At 49.5% G+C, this 20,368-nt stretch overlaps 1 protein-coding gene across 2 annotated transcripts in view; it reads right to left on the bottom strand.

Moving 5' to 3' along the window:
• Positions 1-2,990: 2,990 nt before the first annotated feature.
• The window catches only part of LOC100093352 (solute carrier family 22 member 8-like), a 38,897-nt gene continuing 21,519 nt past the window's right edge, over positions 2,991-20,368 (bottom strand). For both annotated transcript variants that reach the window (XM_029061200.1, XM_029061201.1), the window contains exons 5-10: positions 16,579-16,702; positions 13,389-13,504; positions 11,993-12,207; positions 5,815-5,923; positions 3,693-3,893; positions 2,991-3,304 (exon numbers count right to left, since the gene is read on the bottom strand). In XM_029061200.1, the coding sequence (XP_028917033.1) occupies positions 3,220-3,304; positions 3,693-3,893; positions 5,815-5,923; positions 11,993-12,207; positions 13,389-13,504; positions 16,579-16,702 (850 nt within the window). In that variant the 3' untranslated portion in view covers positions 2,991-3,219. The remainder of the gene's footprint in view (positions 3,305-3,692; positions 3,894-5,814; positions 5,924-11,992; positions 12,208-13,388; positions 13,505-16,578; positions 16,703-20,368) is intronic.

Here is a 20,368-nt window from a genome sequence, read left to right as displayed (position 1 = left end):
CTCAATTAGAGTGACAGCGAGGAGAATCTGAGGAGCAGAAGCTCTCACGTGGCTATTCTGGGACTGAGGGTGGCAAGCAGGGCCTAGGAGCTGTGTGCTTAGGGGACCTCTGGGTATTGCTTCAGAAGAGTGATCTCCACTAACTCTGGGCAGCTGAGCTCTCTGAGGTGGCAGGGAGAGGTGAGGGGTGCCCAGTCCAGAGTTGCTGGCCCCGGTGGGGCCCCTCCACTCCCCTCCCCCTCTCTTACCTTCTGGGTTGGATCTCTGGGCTATTTCATGCTCCCGAGTCACTCTTCTCCCTTCCCTAGGAGAAGCAGCCTGGACTAATGGAAAGAGTACGAGCCTGGGAGTCAGAGGACCTGGGTTCTAATCCCAGCTCTGCCAATTGCTTGCTGGGTGACCTTGGGTAAGTCACTTCATTTCTCTTTGCCTCAGTTCCCTCAACTGTAAAATGGAGATTAAATGCCTGTTCTCCCCCATACTTAGACTGTGAGCCCCACGTGGGATAAGGACTGTGTTTCACCTAATTAGGATGTACCTACCCTGATGCTTAGAACATAGTAAGCACTTAACAAATACCATAAAAAGTCTTCCTCCTCCTCCAGGAAGTCTTCCTTGGTTAGATTTGGGATACGATTAGCCCTGGCTCTACCATCCAGAGGTGAACGAACATTAAAGCCAAGTTTAAGCACCAGAGCAGCTGAGCTGGCAGCCAAGGGATTTGTGATGTGGTCCCTCAGACCTGGGTTTTTCCTCTGGTCCAACAGGTGCCATGTAATAATAATAATAATGATTGTGGTATTTTTTTAAGCGCTCACTGTGTTCCAGGCACTGTACTAAGGGCTGGGGCAAAAACAAGATAATCGGGTTGGACACAGTCCCTGTCCCACATGGGTCTCACAGTCTTAATCCCATAATCGGGTTGGACACAGTCCCTGTCCCACATGGGTCTCACAGTCTTAATCCCCATTTTAGAGATGAGGAGACTGAGGCCAAGAGAGGTGACTTGCCCAGGGTCACACAGCAGGCGAATGGTGGAGCTGGGATTAGAAACCAGGTCCTTCAGACTCCCAGGCCCTTGCTTTGCTCACTAGGCCTCGCTGCTTCTGTGTGAGTGTCAGGAATGTGGAACTCATAAACGTGAGATACTACTCAGTCCATCCCTCTCAGGAGTATCACTGTAGCTCTCGTTCTTTTCAATGAAAACAAGGACAGAGGAATATTATGTGTTGCTAGCGTTCAAGGTCATTTATTGATAAAAATTAGTCCTGTTCCCATCAGTGTTAGTTTTTCATTCCAGATCTATCAACTGTTCCTCTTCCTCCCCATCACCCTAACTGAGAGGGAGAGGGCCGTTCGCTGGGGTGCCCCCTCCTCCCCCCCGAAGTGTGGGATGGAGGTTGGGTAGCCCCTTGAGGGGCACCTTTCCAAAAATAAATTGCACTCTGTTCTCCCCGGAGTAGGGACTACCACGACCATGACCATCGGCATCATAGTCGGAGCAGAGGGGAGTTCAGGGAATCTCCACCCAATACAGATCCTCTTTCTTCTTTGTGGTTGGTGACTAGCAAACAGGCACCCGCTCACTGGTGCCTTGCCCCAAAGTAGAATGGGGAAACTGAGTCAGGGTGCTTTACACTCTTCCCCCCGCCAAATTGTCATGCAGTCCCATCCATGCAAACATCTGCACACATCCACCAATTTGCAGAATCTGTTCGGGCCTTTATCTCATCTATCTCACCACCAACCTCTTGCCCATATCCCGCCTCTGACCTGGAATGCCCTCCCTCCTCATATCCGACAGACGGTTACTCTCTCTGCCCTTCAAAGGCTTATTGAAGGCCCATCTCCTCCAAGAGGCCTTCCCTGATTAAGCCCTCCTTTCCTCTTCTCCACTCCCTTCTGCATCACCCTGACTTGCTCCTTTTATTCATCCCCCTTCCCAATCCCACAGCACTTACGTCCATGTCTGTCATTTATTTATTTCTATTAATGTCTGTCTCCCCTTCTAGGTTGCACTCGTTGTGGGTGGGGAATGCATCTGTTTATTTTTCCCCTGTACTCTCCCAAGAACTTCATACAGTGCCGTGCACACAGTAAGCGCTCAATAAATACGGTTGGCTGACTGCCTGGCTCGTGTGTATTGGCTTGGGCAACCAGAAGTTCTTGCTCCCAACCATGAAGCCAGACAGCCGTGTTTCTTATTCCCAGGTCTTTATTGAGCAGACACTACTGTGTCTGGTGGGTAGCGGTGCAGAGTGGGGTAAGCTTCAATGTCTGCTCTAGCAGAGACCATTGGGTATAGAGGCAAGCTGAGACTGGACCGGCAGGCGGGCTGGGAAGCCTGGGAGAACCAAGTGGGAGCTGGGTTAAGACGAGTGGCTGGGATTGGGAACGGGGCCGGCAGGGGAGACAACGGTCGGCGGAGGGGCTCTAGACGGTTGTGCTGATGGAAGAGGAAAAGCCAAGAGCAGGAAAAAGGAGCCGGGAGGAGAGAGAAGGTTTTCTCGTTCAGGGTGAGGAGAGTGAGTTGGGGGCGGTGAGGAGATGTGGAGCAGGTGGTGGGTTATGAGTGCCACAAGAAGCAGCTTGGCTAAGTGGCTATAGCATGGGCCTGGGAGTCAGAAGGACCTGGGTTCTAAACCTGGCTCCACCACCTGTCTGCTGTGTGACCTTGGGCAAATCACTAAACTTCTCCATGTCTCAGTTACCTCATCTGTAAAAAATGGGGATGAAGAGTGTGAGCCCAATGTGGGATAGGGACTGTGTCCAACCTGAGTAACTTCTATCTACCCCAGCGCTTAGAACAGTGCTTGCACATAGTAAGCGCTTAACAAATACAATAATAATAATAATTATTATTATTAGATGTGTCCTGGACCCCAAGGATGCAGAGTTGGGGTTTGGGAGCAGAAGATGTGTGAAGAAAGAGCAGGGTTTAAAGAGAGAAATCAGGCCCTCGGAAGGCTAGACAAGTAAGGTCCGACAGGTAGAGTCTTTGGAATTTAAAGGGCCATTTCGAACCGGCTCTTTTCCAAACACAAAACGGGGCAGATGTGGTTGTTGGCATCGGGATGGTCCAGAGGCGGGGGAGGGTGGAGGGTCTGCCAGAAGGAGCCGGGGTTCAGGACGTGGAGGGGGATGGAGCGGTGGGGGGATGGTCCCCTAGTCTTCTGGGAAGATTCCATCAGCAGCCAGAGAAAGCCAGCAATGCAGGGCTTAACTGGTGTCCTTGTCAGACTCATGGAAATGAAGGGGAATCTTCACTTTGTGGTCTTCCTTGCTTTTCCTGCTCCCTTTTTTCCTAGGAGAGGAAAGGAAGCCCCAGGCGAGGTCCGGAGGCTGAAGGGGATCTCGACAAAGAGCCCCCACACCTGTTCCTCCTCCCCTCCACCCCGTCATGCTGAAGGTCAGGAAAGGCCCAGGTGAGAGATGTCTGGGTAGAGTCTCCTTCCCCACCCCACAGCCGGGTGGCTGGGTTCTTGTCCTGGTCTCACAGAGCCTCAGTTTCTTCTCCCGCTAAATGGGGAGAATCTTCCTAGGATTGAGGTAGGGAGCGAGACTGTGTCAGTGCTTGGAAAGAACCACGGGCCCAAAAGGAGTCTGGGTAATGAGCCGCTTTGGGGATCTGGAGGGATGAGGGAAGAGGGGACCATTGGGAAGGGCCGCATAGGCCGGGAGAAAGTGCTGACCTGTTCACATCTTCGATGGTCTCTGGCAAGGGCACGTTGAGGGTCTCTGGCAGAAAGCAGGCAAAGCTGCCCGCCATGATGGGCACTGTTCCGTAGATGATGACAGGGATGAATGGGGACACCTCCCCCATGATCTTGACCAGGGGGGACAGCATGCTACCCACCCGTGACCAAATGTTGCAGATCCCCATTGCAGTCTGCCTGTGTAGGGAGAGGAGCCGGTCAGAGCAGGTAGGCCAGGACCGAGAGTCAGAAGACCCAGGTCCCGGTTCTACCACTTGCTGCCTGGGCCAGTCACTTTACTTTTGGTGGCCTCAGTGCCCTCATCCGTAAAACAGGGAGGGGGGATAAAACACCTGTTCTCCCTCCCCCTTAATAATAATAATAATAATGATAATTGTCGTATGTGTTAAGTGCTTTCTATGCGCTTAGCACAGTTCCAAACACTGGGATAGATACAAGATAGTCGGCTTGGATACAGTCCCTGTGTCACATAGGACTCACAGTCTTAATCCCCATTTTACAGATGAGGGAAGTGAGGCCCAGAGAAGTGAAGTGACTTGCCCAAGGTCACATAGCAGACAAGTGCTCTATCCACTAGGCCATGCCGTGGAACCCAGGACCACGAGTCGGAAAATCGAGGTTCAGGGCCCAGTTCTACCACTTGCTGGCTAGGTGACCTTGGGCCAGTGACTTCACTTCCTCGGTTCTTTCATCTGTATAACCGGAAAAGGATAAAACACCTGCTGTCTCTTCCCCATAATAATAATAACAATGATAATAATAATAATTGTATTTAATAAGTGCTTACTGTGTGTCAGGTACTGTACTAGAGAAGCAGCGTGGCTCAGTGGAAAGAGCACGGGCTTGGGAGTCAGAGGTCATGAGTTCGAATCCCGGCTCTGCCACTTGTCAGCTGTGTGACTGTGGGCAAGTCACTTAACTTCTCTGTGCCTCAGTTACCTCATCTGTAAAATGGGGATTAACTGTGAGCCTCACATGGGACAACCTGATTACCCTGTATCTACCCCAGCGCTTAGAACAGTGCTCGGCACATAGTTAGCGCTTAACAAATACCAACATTATTATTATTATTATTATTACTAAGCACTGGGATAGATACAAGATGATCAGGTTGGACATAATTCCTGTCCCACAAAAGGCTCACAGTCTTGTCTTCATCCCCATTCGACAAGGTAACTGTGGTTGAAAGAAGTCAAGTGATTTGCCCAAAGTCACCCAGCAGACAAGTGGCGGAGCTGAGATTAGAAGCCAGGTTCTTCTGATGCTCTAGCTACTAAGCCACATTCCTCCTCCCTTGTGGGACGGGGACTGTGTTCAACCCAATTACCTTGTAACTCCCCTAAAGTTTAATACAGTGCCTGGCACATAGTAAGCGCTAAAGAGATACCAAAATTATTATTATTGTTATTATTATTATTAGAACCCATGTGGGACAGGAACAGTGTCTGATCTGATTATCTTGTGTCTACCCCAGGATTTAGCACAGCATTTGATATATAGTATGCACTTAATAAATGTTACTGTGATAATTGTGCTGGCTCCTCAGAGGGGATCTTTGACAGGCCCATAATGGCTGTCTCCCCATTCTGCTCAAAAGTGCGTTCTCACAGGTGTTCCAGCCCCAGCTCTTCCTCCCCCGAACTCTCTTCCTGGTTGCAAGACATTTTGGTGAACTCCAGTTGTGCTTTCAAGGGAAGGAACACAGTCCCCAGACCTGCAGGAGGTCCACTCATTCCTTCTTTGAGGGAGAACATGGTTGCCACACATTTGGGGAAACAGGAGTGGGAGGAGACCAATGGGGACTGGGACGGGAGAGGAGACCAGTGGGGAGAGGGAAGTGGGAGACCAAAGGGGAGCGGGAAGTGGGAAGAGGCCAGTGGGGAGTGGAAAGCAGGAGAAGGCTAATGGGGAGTGGGAAGTGGAGTAGATCACTGGGGAATGGGAAGTAAGGGGAGACCAATAGGGAGTGGAAAATGGGAATGGACCGAAGTGGAGTAAGTAGGAAGAGTTGGTGGGTTAAGGGGAGCTTGAAATGGGGCATCGACAACTCTTTCTCCCACCTTGGAGCCCTCTGTCAACTCAGGATGCTCTCACCTACCGGATCACCGTCGGGTAGAGCTCCCCGGTGTAGAGGAAGACACAGCTAAAGGAAGCCGAGAGACAACCCTTTCCGAACACTGCCAACCCGGTCCTCAAGGTCTGCAGGTCTGGGGAGAAGGAAACGAAGACATTGGAACCCATAGAAGCCGGAGTCTGCTACAGCACAGCCAAAGGGCTCTGAGTTCGGTTGGAGTGTCATTCAGTCAGTCGTATTTAGGGAGGGCTTCCTGTGTGCAGAGCCCTGTACTAAGCTCTGGGGAGAGTATACTATAACAATAAACTGATACGTTCCCTGCCCACAACAAGCTTACAGTCTAGAGGGGGAGACAGATGTTATTCTAAGGGCCAATTCCCGCTCTTCTTCTCTTATCCTTGGGATGCCTTCACATGTGGGCAAAACAATTTTTTATTTCTTTATGGCCTTGTTAAGTGTTTGCTATGGATCAGACATTGTACTAAACGCTGGGATAGATACAAGCTAATCCCACCTGATTAGCTTGTATGTTGGACACGGTCCATGTCCCACATGGGGCTCACATCTCCATCCCCATTTTACAGATGAGGTAACTGAGGCACGGAGAAGTAAAATGACTTGCCCAAGGTCACACAGCAGAGTGTGGAGTAGGAATTAGAAACCAGGTCCTTCTGACTCCCAGACTCATGGTCTATACATTAGGCCACACTGCTCTCACTCCCTTCCCACTCTGTCACCTTTGGACTTCTTGGATTCCCCAGAGTTCCCGGAATGGATTTTAGAGTCTAAGTGCCTGGAATCCCCATATATGAAAGGGGATTAAAAGGCTTTTGTTTTGTTTTGGAAACACTGTTGCTCTCCAGCCTTCCTTTTTAAAAAGAAAACAACAACAATAAAAAACGGTATTTATTAAGCTCTAGGCACTGTACTAAATTCTGAGGTTGATACACGATAATCAGGTTGGACACAGTCCGTGTTCTATACGGGGCTCACGGTCTTAATCCCCATTTTACAGATAAGGTAACTGAAACACAGAGAAGTTAAGTGATAGAGTCACAGAAGTGTGATTTTATGTACACATGTACATATATACGTATATTTATATGTACATACCACTTAACAAATTATTAGGCGCTTATTATGTGTCAAACACTGTTCTAAGTGCTAGGGAAGGTACAAGCTAATTAGGTCGAACACAGTCTCTGTCCCACATAGGGCTCAGAGACTAAATAGGAGGGAGAACAGGTATTTAATCCTCATTTTACAGTTGAAGAAACTGAGGCACAGAGAAGTGAGTAACTTGCCCAAAGTCACACAGCAAGGAATTGACAGACCTTAGATTAGAACCCAGGTCCACTGACTCCCAGGCCTGCACTTTTTTCACTAGGGCAAAAATTTGTTCCATCTGGAACGAAGAACATAGTGGTTCAGCAGAGCTGTGCGACATCCAGAAAGTTTGACAGTGGCCACTACAGGATTCATTTATTCAATCATATTTATTGAGTGCTTACTGCGTTCAAAGCACTGTACTAAGCGCTTGATGCTTGGGGGCATGGTGGGATGGGGCCGGCTGAAGACCAGATGATGTGTCTTTCCTCCTCCTTCTCATCCTTTCCAGGGCATTTTTAATATTGCAAACATTTTTTTCTGGTAACTCATCCTAAACCTCTTATCTATAAATCCAAACCTTTTTTGAAAATTTTAACACATCCAACTATTTCCCCTTAATAACCTGTAATAAATATACCCTCTGGGAATGTACCCAAACCCATCTTGAACCTAATGATATCTTCTGCCTGAACAACTTCCTGCATCTAATGAATCCCATATGTTTATTACCCGCTGAGAAAAAAAAAATGTGTCTTCTTTTGATTGTCTTGACCCTTCAACCTTTAAGTTTCAACAAATACCCTCTAGTTCTGGCTGTTGTGTGATTTGTCAAAATCAACTGGATTCCCCTTATTCACGTCCCCTCTCGGCCATTGTTAATAATAATAATGTTGGTATTTGTTAAGCGCTTACTATGTGCCGAGCACTGTTCTAAGCGCTGGGGTAGACATAGGGGAATCAGGTTGTCCCACGTGGGGCTCACAGTCTTAATCCCCATTTTACAGATGAGGGAACTGAGGCACAGAGAAGTTAAGTGACTTGCCCACAGTCACACAGCCGACAAGTGGCAGAGCTGGGATTCGAACTCATGAGCCCTGACTCCAAAGTCCGTGCTCTTTCCACTGAGCCACATTGTTTCTCAAGACAGAAAAGATCCCAATCTTTTTCATCTAGCCTTGTGTGGAAAATTGCTTCATCTCCTGGGATTATCCTAGCTGTCCTTTTCTGAATTTTTTCCAGCTTCTCTCTATCCTTCGTAAAGGCTGGTGGTCTCTCTTCATTTGGAGGAATTCCAGCATTTCTTCTCTAGTCCCTAGGATTTCTCCACTCTTTCCCCTTTCCTTCCCAGAACTGGAACCACATTTACAGTGTAGCTACATCATGGAATTTTTTTAATAGAAGCAAAAAATCAGACTTTTGTTTCGGAAACTCTGCTGCAGATCTCCAGCCTTCTTTTTTTTTTTTAATGGTATTTGTTAATCTCTTACTACGTGCCAGGCACTGTACAAAAGGCTGGGGTAGATCCAACCTGATTAGCTTGGACACAATCCCTGTCCCACATGGGGCTCACAGTCTTAATCCCCATTTTACAGATGAGGTACTGAGGCACAGAGAAGTTAAATGATTTGCCCAAAGTCACACAGCAGACAAGTGCTGGAGCCAGAATTAGAACCCAGGTCCTTGTGACTCCCAGGCCCCTGCTCTATCCACTAAGTCGCGCTGCTTCCTGTCAATCTTTTCATGACCTGCATCTGTTCCTTGGCCAACCATCTTGGGAATCCATCGACAATGACTTTGTGATTTTCCTAAATCCTGACCAGCAGCTCAGAGCCTCTGTTTTATTGTACTCTCCCTAGTGCTTAGAACAATGGTCTCCACACAGTAAACACTCAATAAATACAACTGACTGACTGACTCTCATCCCACAGTAGAGATTTAGATCATTTTTCATTGAGAGATCGTTAAAACTCTCCTGTCCCTTATCTGCTCATTGATCCCTTTGACATGTCTGGAAAGTGTTGGCCTGAGAGTAGGATTTATGGTCAGTAATCAGAATGGCATATGTATATTAGAGTCCATTTTGGGCCTCTAACGATGTGTTTGGGGAAACATCCTGAAAGCGTGTGTGGAAAAGGCTTCGGATTTCATTCGTTCATTCAATCATATTTATTGAGAACTTACCGTATGCAGAGCATTGTACTAGGCGTTTGGGAGACTACAATGTAACAATAAACAGACACATTCCCTGCCCACACCCCCTCTAGACTGTGAGAAGCAGCGTGGCTCAGTGGAAAGAGCACGGGCTTTGGAGTCAGAGGTCATGGGCTCAAATCCCGGCTCGGCCACTTGTCAGCTGTGTGACTTTGGGCAAGTCACTTAACTTCTCGGTGCCTCAGTTACCTCATCTGTAAAATGGGGATTAAGACTGTGAGCCCCATGTGGGACAACCTGATTCCCCTGTGTCTACCCCAGCGCTTAGAACAGTGCTCGGCACATAGTAAGCGCTTAACAAATACCAACATTATTATTATTATTATTATTAGAAGCAGCATTGTCTTGTGGATTGAGCTCAGGCCAGGAAGTCAGAAGTACCTGGGTTCTAATCCCAGCTCTGCCACTTCTCTGCTTTGTGACCTTGGGCAAGTCATTTCACTTCTCCAGACCTCAGGTACCTCAACTATTAAGTGGGGATAAGATGGTGAGCCCCACATGGGACAAAGACTATGTCCAACCTGATTAGCATTGTATCTACTTCAGCACTTTGTTCATGGCCTGGCACATAGTAAGTGCTTAACCAGTATCATTAAACAAAATTGCTCGTTGTGGGCAGGGGATGTGTCTCCCCACTGTTTTATTGTACTCTCCCAAGTGCTTAGTACAGTGCTCTGCACACAGTAGGAACTCAATAAATATGATTGATTTGTGTTAGAAATATTGTGGGAGACGTGTGGGCCTGAATGTGCATTCTGGCCTCAGGAAAGAGACATTCCTGGATTCTAAAGCAATCAGTCTTCCCTGTGGCATCTTCTGCCTCCTTGACTGTGTGGGGAGGGGAGCGGGGCTTTACCAGGATAGGGATGGAGACCATGAAGCCCTCCGCCCTGGGATTCTGCACCTGACCCGATTATCTCATCTGTCCCAGTGCTTTCTCAAGACAGAAAAGATCCCAATCTTTTTCATCTAGCCTTGTGTGGAAAATTGCTTCATCTCCTGGGATTATCCTAGCTGTCCTTTTCTGAATCTTTTCCAGCTTCTCTCTATCCTTCGTAAAGGCACCTAGTAAGCCCTTAACAAATACCACGGTTATTATTACTGAAAGCAGGGTACTCAGCTGCTCATCTCACTGTTTCAATCTTTTAAATCGGTCGTATTTATTGATCGCTTACTGTGTGCAGGGTGCTGTATGTGGCTTAGTGGAAAGAGCACAGACTTGGGAGTCAGAGGTTGTGGGTTCTAATCCCGGCTCCACCACTTGTCAGTTGTATGACCTTGGGCAAGCCACATAACTTCTCTGTGCCTCAGTTACCTCATCTGTAAAATGGGGATTAAAAGTGTGACCCACGTGGGACAACATGATTACCTTGTATCTATCCCAGAGCTTAGAACAGTGCTTGGCACATAGTAAGTGCTTAACAAATACCATAATCATTATTATTACTGAGCACTCTTTTCTCTTTTTTGTACGTATCCCAGGTGCTTGGGACTGGACCGGGCATCCAGGAGTGTCCTGATCAATACTATTGCTATGGCTACTGAGGCTCTTATGTATGTTGGGGTAAGTACCTGGGATGTTGGGGGTCCCAAGGGGCGAGCTTGGCTGTAGGAAGTACCCCCAGCCACCACCACAACTTGCTAAGAGACCTGAGTAGGACACTTCCCAGTGCACACTCCCCTCTGCTTGGTCGAAAGCCAACACTTTTCACATCCCCTGCTGATGGGTTTCCCACCTGGCACTCTTGAAATGGGATGGGGGGCAGCGGGAGCTGGTCTGCCTTGCTTTTTTTTATGCTATTAAGCGCTTATTATATGCCAGGCACTGTACTAAGTGCTGGGTAGATACAAGCTAATCAGGTTGGTTACAGTCTCTTATTTGGGGCTTGTTTGTAGTCTTCATCGCCATTTCAGATGAGTTAACTGTGGTACAAAGAGTGAAGTGACTTGCCCAAGGTCACACGGCAGGCAAGTGGTGGAGCCAGGATTGGAACCCAGGTCCTTCTGACTCCCGGGCCCGGGCTCTGTCCACTGAACTGCTAGCCTTCTTTACGACTATTTCAACCTTGAGGGTATCCTCCAGAGGCTCTCAGTCTGAGAGCAGAGACCAGCTAGTAGACTGGATTGGAGAACTAAAACAACGTCTTCATCGTCAAAGAGATGTAGCTCCTTGACAGTAGAGAGCCCACGGAGTCCATTTCCTTCATCTCATTATAGTAACTGTGGCGCTTACCATGTACCAAGCATTGCACTAAGCACTGGGGGAGATACGGGATAATCAGGTCCCACATGGGGCTCTCAGTCTTAGAAGGAGGGAGAGAACCCATTTTGCACGTATGGTAATTGAGACACAGAGAAGTTAAGTGACTTGTCCAAGGTCGCACAGGGGGTAAATAACAGAGCTGGGATTAGAACCCAGGTCCTGTGATGCCCAGGCCTGTGGTTTTTCCACTAGACGACTCTGCTTCTCCCTTATCTTCCCTTAGTGCAATGATTTATCATTGGTTTTGGGCTACACCCAGACTGTGAGCCCGTTATGGGCAGGGATTGTCTGTGTTTGTTGCTGAATTGTACTTTCCAAGCACTTAGTAGAGTGATACGATTGAATGAATGAATGAGAGCCATGCAGTGACATTAATGACGTTAGAACCCCTGGTGGGAAAACACCGATCTAGAAGATGCATCACAGACTGTAAGCTCCTTATGGGCAGGGAATGTGTCTAGTGCTCTACCCACAGTAAGCACTCAATAAAAACCATCGACTGGTATGAGCTGTCGATTCATTCCATTTGGTGGAGGCAGTGAGGGTGATGTCAGCTGGGTCACGGATTCCTGGGAAAAATCCCTCCATCCACTGCTTCCCAGGGAAGCCCAGACTCACCCTTGGGTACAAAGATGGTGGCCAGGATGACCCCACCGGCCAGAATCAGGGATAAGACTTGGGTGGTCCGGCGTCCGAGGTAACTGATGATAATGATGGCGATGAGCTTGGCTGGGATATCGACCCCACCGAAAATCACCTGGAGCAGGTACACGTTGACTCCAAAGCCCTCCAGGTCCATGGCCAGACTGTAGTAGGCAAAGCTGGTGGCGAACCTGCCAAGACAGCACGACATTCCCATGGTGTGCCCGCTTCCCTTACATTACCTTACAGGGGCTGCTGTGTCCTAGATTACTGCCTATGCCAATGTGTCATCGATAGGGAAGCAGCCTGATGTAGTGGATAGAGCACGGGCCTGCGAGTCAGAACGTTGTAGGGTCTAATCCCAGCTCTGCCATTTATCTGCTGTGTGACTCTGGGCAAGTCACTTAACTTCTCTGGTCCTCAGATACCTCATCTGCAAAATGAGGATTAAGACTATGAGCCCTGTGTGGGACAGGAACTGATACAACCTGATTTGCTTGGATCCACCCCAGTGCTTAGTACAGTGCCTGGCATGCGGTAAAGCCCTTAATAGATACCCCAATTATTATTTCCCTCCCAGAGGTAACTCATGGCAAGTGCTTAGTAAAGTCTTCATTAATTATCATTGGACGGTTGGGTGAGATCAGAGCTGGGGTTATCCTGGGAGCTAAGAGGCTCCCTGGTTCTCTCCTCAGGCTCCTTGTCTTGTCTTATGCTTTCGAGTCATCTCCATCCCATAGCGATTCCAAGCACATCTCTCCCAGAACGCCCCACCTCCATCTGCAATCGTTCTGGTAGTGGATCCAGAGAGTTTTCTCGGTCAAAATCCAGAAGTGGTTTACCACTGCCTCCTTACCTGCAGTAAACTTGAGTCTCCGTCCTCGACTCTCTCCCATGCTGCTGCTGCCCATCACAGTTGAGTTTTGACTTGTAGCAGATGGCCTTCCACTCACTAGCCATTGCCCAAGCTGGGAATCCATTCATTCATTCAATCATATTTATTGAGCCCTTATTGTGTGCAGAACACTGTACTAAGTGCTTGGAAAGTACAATTCGATGGAATGGGAATGCCTCTGCTTGACTCTCCCTCCCATAGTCGAGGCTGAGAGAGTACTGGAAACTCTCCAGGTGTGACCCTGAGAAACTCAGACTCCTAGATTACCAAAAATCATCAGGCGGAACCGTGCGGGGGGGGGATTAGCCCCCAGCCCAAGGACTTGGTTCTCTAGTGAAGGAAGGCTGAGAACTGGGAGGCTGAAGGACCTGAGGCCGGACCCCCAACCCCATGAGCCTCTAGGGTAAAGGAGCATGTCTTTTATATTGCAGGCTGAGCCTCTGGCCTGCTCAGGAAAAAGAGAGCTCCTTGGCTTACCACACCAGGGAGATGCAGCAGGTGATGAGACGCAGAGCAGGCACCCGAAAGAGGTCCATCACACTGTGGGAGGACTTGGCTGAAGTTATTTCCCTCTGGAGGTTGAAGGTGAGTTCCTTGGAGTGGAGAGAAGACTGGTCTCGGCAAAAGCGCTAACTCGTCGTCGTAAGCCCGGGGCGGGCACTTTCAGGTGAGTGGGGATTGGGAAGGAGTGGGCTTCAAAGAGCCGACAGGATGGGCAGGGAATGTGTCTATTGTATTGTACTCTCTCAAGCGCTTAGTACAGTGCTCTGCACACATTAAGCGCTCAGTAAATACGAACAAATGACAGAAAGTGGCCATCTGGGGGCTTTTCAGCCCTGCCTGGAAGTTCTCAGGTCTCACATCTCGTCAGAGATCCGGGCTGACGGGGGCTAGGAGCCCAGATCACGCCACCCTGGGGACCATGCCACCCTGGGGACCATGGTCCCTCTCATCCCGCAGAGGGAACACCTATGTGTGTCAGTTTGCGATCATCGCTGGGGAAACTCTTGATGGGGGCAAAGGAGAGACGAGCCACCTTGCTCACCCCCTCCTCTCTTTTCAGGGGGCAGAATAGGGCTCACTGATTCTTGAGTGGCTGCAAAGTCATAGGCCATCCATAAACCATTTTCTTTCTCAGCGGCTTTTGGGGTTTGCTTTTGCCATGGCTAAGGCGTTCCTCTATGAACTAGGCCCCTCCAAGTATTTGACTGGCTGGGACCAGTCCCCTCTATTGGAGCAGCCTGGGAAATCAAAGAGTGGGGTGTGGGGGGAGTGGAGCCAGAGTTAACTCCTGACCTTCCCAGTAGACATTTCTATGACCCGTCCCCAGCCTGGCTTTTCTGATTTTTTAAATAGTATTTGTTAAGCACTTACTGTGTGCTAGGCACTGTACGAAGTGCTGGGGTAATGTTGGTATTTGTTAAGCGCCTACTATATGCAGAGCACTGTTCTAAGCACTGGGGTAGATACAGGTAATCAGGTTGTGCCACGTGGGGCTCACAGTCTTCATCCCCATTTTACAGATGAGGTAACTGAGGCCCAGAGAAGTGAAGTGACTTGCCCACAGTCACACAGCTGACAAGTGGCAGAGCTGGGATTCGAACCCATGACCTCTGACTCCCAAGCCCATGCTCTTTCCACTGAGCCACGCTGCTTCTCTGCTTGGGTAGATACAAGCAGGGAAGCTGAATGGCCTGAGAAGTAGCGTGGCCTAGTGGATAGAGCACCGGCCCGGGAGTCCAAAGGACCGGGGTTCTAATCCTGGCTCTGCCACTTGTTTGCTGTGTGACCTTGGACAGATTGCCTCACTTCCCTGAACCTCAGTTACCTCATCTGTAAAATGGGAATTAAGATGTTGAGCCCCATGTGGGACAGGGACTGTGTCCAACCTGATTAGCTTGTATCTACCCCAGTGCTTAGTACAGTGCCTGGCACATAGGAAATGCTCAAAAATACCTTTTTTTAACAAAAAACTATAGCTAATCGGATTGGACACAGTCCATGTCCCACATGGACTCAGAGTTTTAATCCCCATTTTACAGATAAAGGGATTGAGGCACAGAGAAGTGAAGTAACTTGCCCAAAGTCACACAGCAGACAAGTGGCAGAGCCAGGATTAGAACCCAGGTCCTTCTGGCTACCAGCCCTGTGGCCTACCCACTAGTCCACACTGGCCCCCCGAGTTTTTACCTCCCTCCTTATATTCGCTTCAATCCTCAAATATTCTTAGTAAACCCCAACATCATCTGAAGGCCTGGCACCTGTTACAGAGGGAAAGAGCTTGTCTCTTTGAGGATTCCACACACCCTACTCCTCTAGAGCAGCAACTCAGGGCTTTGAGAATTTGGGGGTCTTTCCTCGGGGGAATGAAGCAGGGTCACACAGTACCAGCGTGGCTCAGTGGAAAGAGCATGGGCTTTAGAGTCAGAGGTCATGTGTTCGAATCCCAGCTCTGCCACTTGTCAGCTGTGTGACTGTGGGCAAGTCACTTAACTTCTCTGTGCCTCAGTTCCCTCAACTGTAAAATGGGGATTAAGACTGTGAGCCCCACGTGGGACAACCTGATTCCCCTGTGTCTACCCCAGCGCTTAGAACAGTGCTCTGCACATAGTAAGCGCTTAACAAATACCAACATTATTATTACTATTATTACCTCAATCTGTGCAGCTGAAACCGCTGCTTCTCCTTCCACAACAGGGAAGCAGGATGGCCTATGGGAAAGAGCACTGGGACAGCAGCCAGAGATCCTGGCTTCTAATCTCAGCTCTGCCACTTGCCTGCTGTGGGGTTGGGCATGACACCTAACTTCTCTGGGCCTCAGTTCCCTTATTTGTGAAATGGGGATTCAGTACCTGTTCTCCCTCCTATTTACACTGTGAGATCAGTGAAGAAGGGCTTCAGTGCCCTACCTGATTGTCTTGAACAGTGCTTAATACAAAGTAAGTGCTTAACAAATATCATTGTTATTCCTCTTCTCCTTAGTAGCTCCCATCCGTCCTCTCCCTTCTCTCCCCACTGCCTTACTTGCCGCAACCTCATGGTTGGTGGGGGCCGGGGCCAGCTCCAAATGGAAAGCAGCGTGGCCTAGTGGATAGAGCACAACCTGGGAGTCAGAAGGACCCAGGTTCTAATCCTGGCTCCATGATTAATGCTCACTTTGGGTAAGTCACATCACTTCTCTGGGCCTCCATTCCCTTAGCTGTAAAATGGGGATAAGACTGTGAGCCCCACGTGAGTCATGGACTGTGTCCAGCCTGATGAGCTTGTATCTATCCCAGTGCTTATTAATAATAATGGTAATAATGATGGCATTTGTTAAATGCTTACTATATGCCAAGTACTGTTCTAAGCACTAGGGTAGACCTAAGGTAATCAGGTTGTCCCGCATGGGGCTCACAATCTTAATCCCCATTTTATAGATGAAGTAACTGAGGCACAGAGAACTTAAGTAACTTGCCCAAAGTCACACAGCTGACAAGTGGCGGAGCCGGGAATAGAACCCATGACCTCTGACTCCCAAGCCTGGGCTCTTTCCACTAAGCCACGCTGCTTCTTTGTACAGCACTGTACAGTACTCTGCTTAGTAGAGCGGAAGTTGTCCCAGGTGGGCCCTGGGCTGGAGCAGGGAAGACCACGCTTCTTTCCCAACTCAACCGGAGGCCTCTACCTCCACAGTGAGTTTGTTTCCCTCCTCCTTCTTCCCATTGCAGGTCGCTACTCTCTGGAGCTCCCACAGGGCCTTCTCCGGTTTGCCCTTCAAAACCAGCCAGCGCACGGACTCCGCTATCCACCTGCGTGAGAGGAGGGGCAGAGAGTCACTGGAGAACAGCGGAGCCAGGTTTCCTTGCCCTCGTTCCACTCCCCTCCCCGCCCCCACGGGGCCCCGGAGGGCCACATCGACTCCCCCACCGGGCGAAACACAAGATGCTTCACTGCAGATTTCATGGTGTTTGAACTCGGCCAAACTTTGGACTTTTGCTTCTCAGTGCCAGGGCAAACTCTGACTTCCATTCTTCCTTTTCCAAAAGCAATTTCTGGCTGGGGGCCGTGTTGTTTCTCAGATGTCTATCTCAGCTGGGGAGCTCAGTTCCCTGCAGAACCGCTGGGTATTATTGAAGCCGGCAGGGCCGGGCAGGTGGGAGAGGGAGAGCTGGAAGGAGCTCAAATGGGTCAAGCCGGGCCGGAGAGGAACGTGTGGGGAGGGTTCAGAGGGGGAGGGCCTTTCTCGAGTGCTGGTCACTGGGGCCCGGTTGCCGCTGAGCTTGGAGCCAGGCTAGAAGCAGAATGTTCCAGAGGAAGTGGCCCCCTGTCACGTTTTCCCTGCCCGTGGCTCTCCCTGTCCTTTCCAATAACAATAATTGTGGCATTTGTTAAGCGCTTATTATGTGCCAGGCATTGTACCAAGAGCTGGGATGAATACAAGTAAATCAGCTTGGACACAGTCCCACATGGAGCTCACAGTCTCAATCCCCATTTTACAGATGAAGTAACAGAGGTCCAGAGAAGTGAAGTGACTTGCCCAAGGCCACATCCACTACACCATGCAGCTTCTGCTGGTCTCGGTGCCAGGGTCAGAAGAGGCTCAGGAGGTCATGGCCTGAAGCCATGTGGAGGGGGGAGAGTGGTCCCAGGTGATCCTACAGGGATGTGGCTGGTGGGGGTGTGTGAGCTAGTGATCTCTCTCAGGCCAGCCCCGGGGGATGATAATATCTTGAATTTTCCATAGAACCATGTTTTTCCAAAGGGCCTTCACATTGCATATTCAGCTTGTTGTCTTCATGTGTTGTCTACATATTTATAAATTATATATTATAGATTATTTATATCTGTGTTTGTCTCCCCCTTGGAACTTTAAGTTTGTTGTGGGCAGGGAACATATCTACCAGCTCTGTTATATTGTACTCTCCCTAGTGCTTAGTGCAGCGCTTTGCACACAGTAAGCTGAAGCAGCAGGTGTAATGGATAGAGCACAGGCCTAGGAGTCAGAAGGTCATGGGTTCTAATCTTGACTCTCCCACTTGTCTGCTGTGTGACCTTGGGCAAGTCACTTCACTTCTCTGGGCCTCAGTTACCTCATCTGTAAAATAGGTATTGAGATCACGAGCCCCACATGGAATAGGGACTGCGTCCAACCCGACTTGTTCGTATCTACCCCAGTGCTTAGTATGGGGCCTGGCACATAGTAAGTGTTTAACGAATTCCATAATTATTATTATTGATAAATATAACTGATTGTTCGATTACTTAGTTCAATCCTCTGCAGACAGGAAGAGCTCAGTAATGATGATAATTAAAATCATTATGGTTTTTGTTAACCTCTTACTGTGCACCAGGCACTGTACTAAGTGCTGGAGTGGATAAAAACAAATCTGCTTGGACACCATCCCTTGTCCCACGTGGCCCTCACAGTCTCAATCCCCATTTTACAGATGAGGTAACTGAGGCCCACAGAAATGAAGTGGCTTGCCCAAGGTCACAGAGCAAGCAAGTGGCAGAGGCAGGATTAGGACCCATGACCTTCTGACTCTCAGGACTATGCCCTATGTTGATTGATGATTCACAACATGCCTGTGAGATAGGAACAGGCAGGTATCATTAGCCTGGTTTGAAAGATGAGAAAAAGAGGGCACAGAGAGGTTACGTGATTTTATCTGGTTTCCAGACCAGCGACAGAGCCGGGTCCTCTGATTCTCAGGATTCTCAGGCCGCCAGAGCACATTGTCTTCCAGTGTGGTGGCTACTGGTCTTGGGTGCCCTCAGGCTGTGTGGAAGCAACCCCTACCCGCTAAATCTGGGCTGGTCAGGTCCCACACCTTGGGGAAATGGGCCATTCCAGGAGTTGAGGCTTCCAGGATTCTTGCCCCTTCAACTGGGTCTCGCCCCAGGAGTTCCTGCCAGCAGCCAGGGGTGGGGTGGGGGTGGAAGGGGGCTACCCTACCTCTGACCACCCCCGGGCTAACCCCAATCACTCCGCCATGCGAGGCCCAGAAAGGGGTGGCCCCAACCAATCTGTCATCTCCCTGACCTCACAGAGCCCCCACCCCAGCAGAGTATGGGTGGTCTGGGCCATCCCCAGACGTGCTCTGCAATTTGTCCGGTAAAGCAGCCGGAGTGTGGCCCAGTGGAAAGAACATGGGCCTGGGAGCCAGAGGACTTGGGTTCTAATCCCATCTGTAATGCTTACCTGTTGGGTGGCCTTGGGCAAGTCGCTTAACTTCTCTGTGCCTCAGTTCCCTCCTTTACAAAATGGGGATTCAATACCTGTTCTCCCTCCTACTTAGACTGTGAGCCCCATGTGGGGCCTGACTATCTTGATTCCACCCCAGTGCTTAGTACAATCCTGGACACAAAGTAAGCACTTATCATATATTACTATTAGCGTAGCCTAGTGGCAAGAGCAAGGGCTTGGGGGTCAGAGGATGTGGGTTCTGATCCCGGCTCTGCCACTTGTCTGCTGTGTAACCTTGGGAAAGCCACTCCACTTCTCTGGGCTTCAGTTACTTCATCTGTAAAATAGAAATTAAGACTGGGAGCCCCACGTGGGACAACCTGATTACCTGATATCCACCCCCAGTGCTTAGAACAGTGCTTGGCACATAATAAGCGCTTAACAGATACAAGAATTATTCTTATTTTTATTATTCATCCACCTTATGACTGGGTGCAGAGAGAGGCCTATCCACTGGACGTTTCTCCGACTGGGTCCCCCAAGACTTCTTTCCACCTTCTGCTCCCATCTCCCTTCCTGAAGAGCCCCCGTTTGCTGAAGTGCAGAGAACCTCTTTGGATCTGAAGGCTAAAAGGTTCAGCTTTCTCCCCTCAGCAGGATGCCCAGAGTTATTGTCTTTAACAGCGACTCAGCCCCTGCTGGGCAAGTTGGGGGGAGATGGGCAGATTGGCTGGCTCCGTCCAGAACACGAGAAAGGGAAACGGGTCCTGGGGGCCCCACCGTCCCTCTCCTCTAAAGAGCTCCTTACTTGCGGTGCTTGTTGTTTTATCCCCTTGCCCGGAGGCCTTGGACCTCCAGTCCATCATGTAAGTAGAAGAGTCAAGAAAGGGGCTGGGGGTGGGGGAATGGAAGAGAAGCTCGGCCGGTAGGGGAGAGTCTGGGGACGGAGGCTCGTGGGGGAGGTTCAGCCGGTTGAGGGGAGGCTAGAGAAGATGCTGGCAAAGTCCAGGAAAGGCAGCTCCAGAGAGTTAGATGGCAGGGGTGTCTGGGCACCGTGTGTTCGTAGGCTGGGGCCCTGGGCCTATTCGAAAATGCTCCTGAATGAGTGTGTATGGGTAGGTCCTTCTCTGTGTGAGTCTGTGTCTGTGTGTGATAGTGGCTGCTGTCGTGCTTAGGTAGATATGTGAGTGTGAGATTGAATTGATGACAGAGTGGGTGCTGCCATGCTTAGGTACAGGTGAATGTGTGTTTGTGTGTGTCTGCATAAGTGTGTGAGAGATGCCATCCT

The sequence above is a fragment of the Ornithorhynchus anatinus genome, chromosome 3 (genome assembly GCF_004115215.2).
Source record: "Ornithorhynchus anatinus isolate Pmale09 chromosome 3, mOrnAna1.pri.v4, whole genome shotgun sequence".
Classification (NCBI taxonomy): domain Eukaryota; kingdom Metazoa; phylum Chordata; class Mammalia; order Monotremata; family Ornithorhynchidae; genus Ornithorhynchus; species Ornithorhynchus anatinus.
The sequence above is the reverse complement of the archived record's forward strand: the minus strand, read 5'-3'. Positions and strand labels throughout refer to the sequence as shown.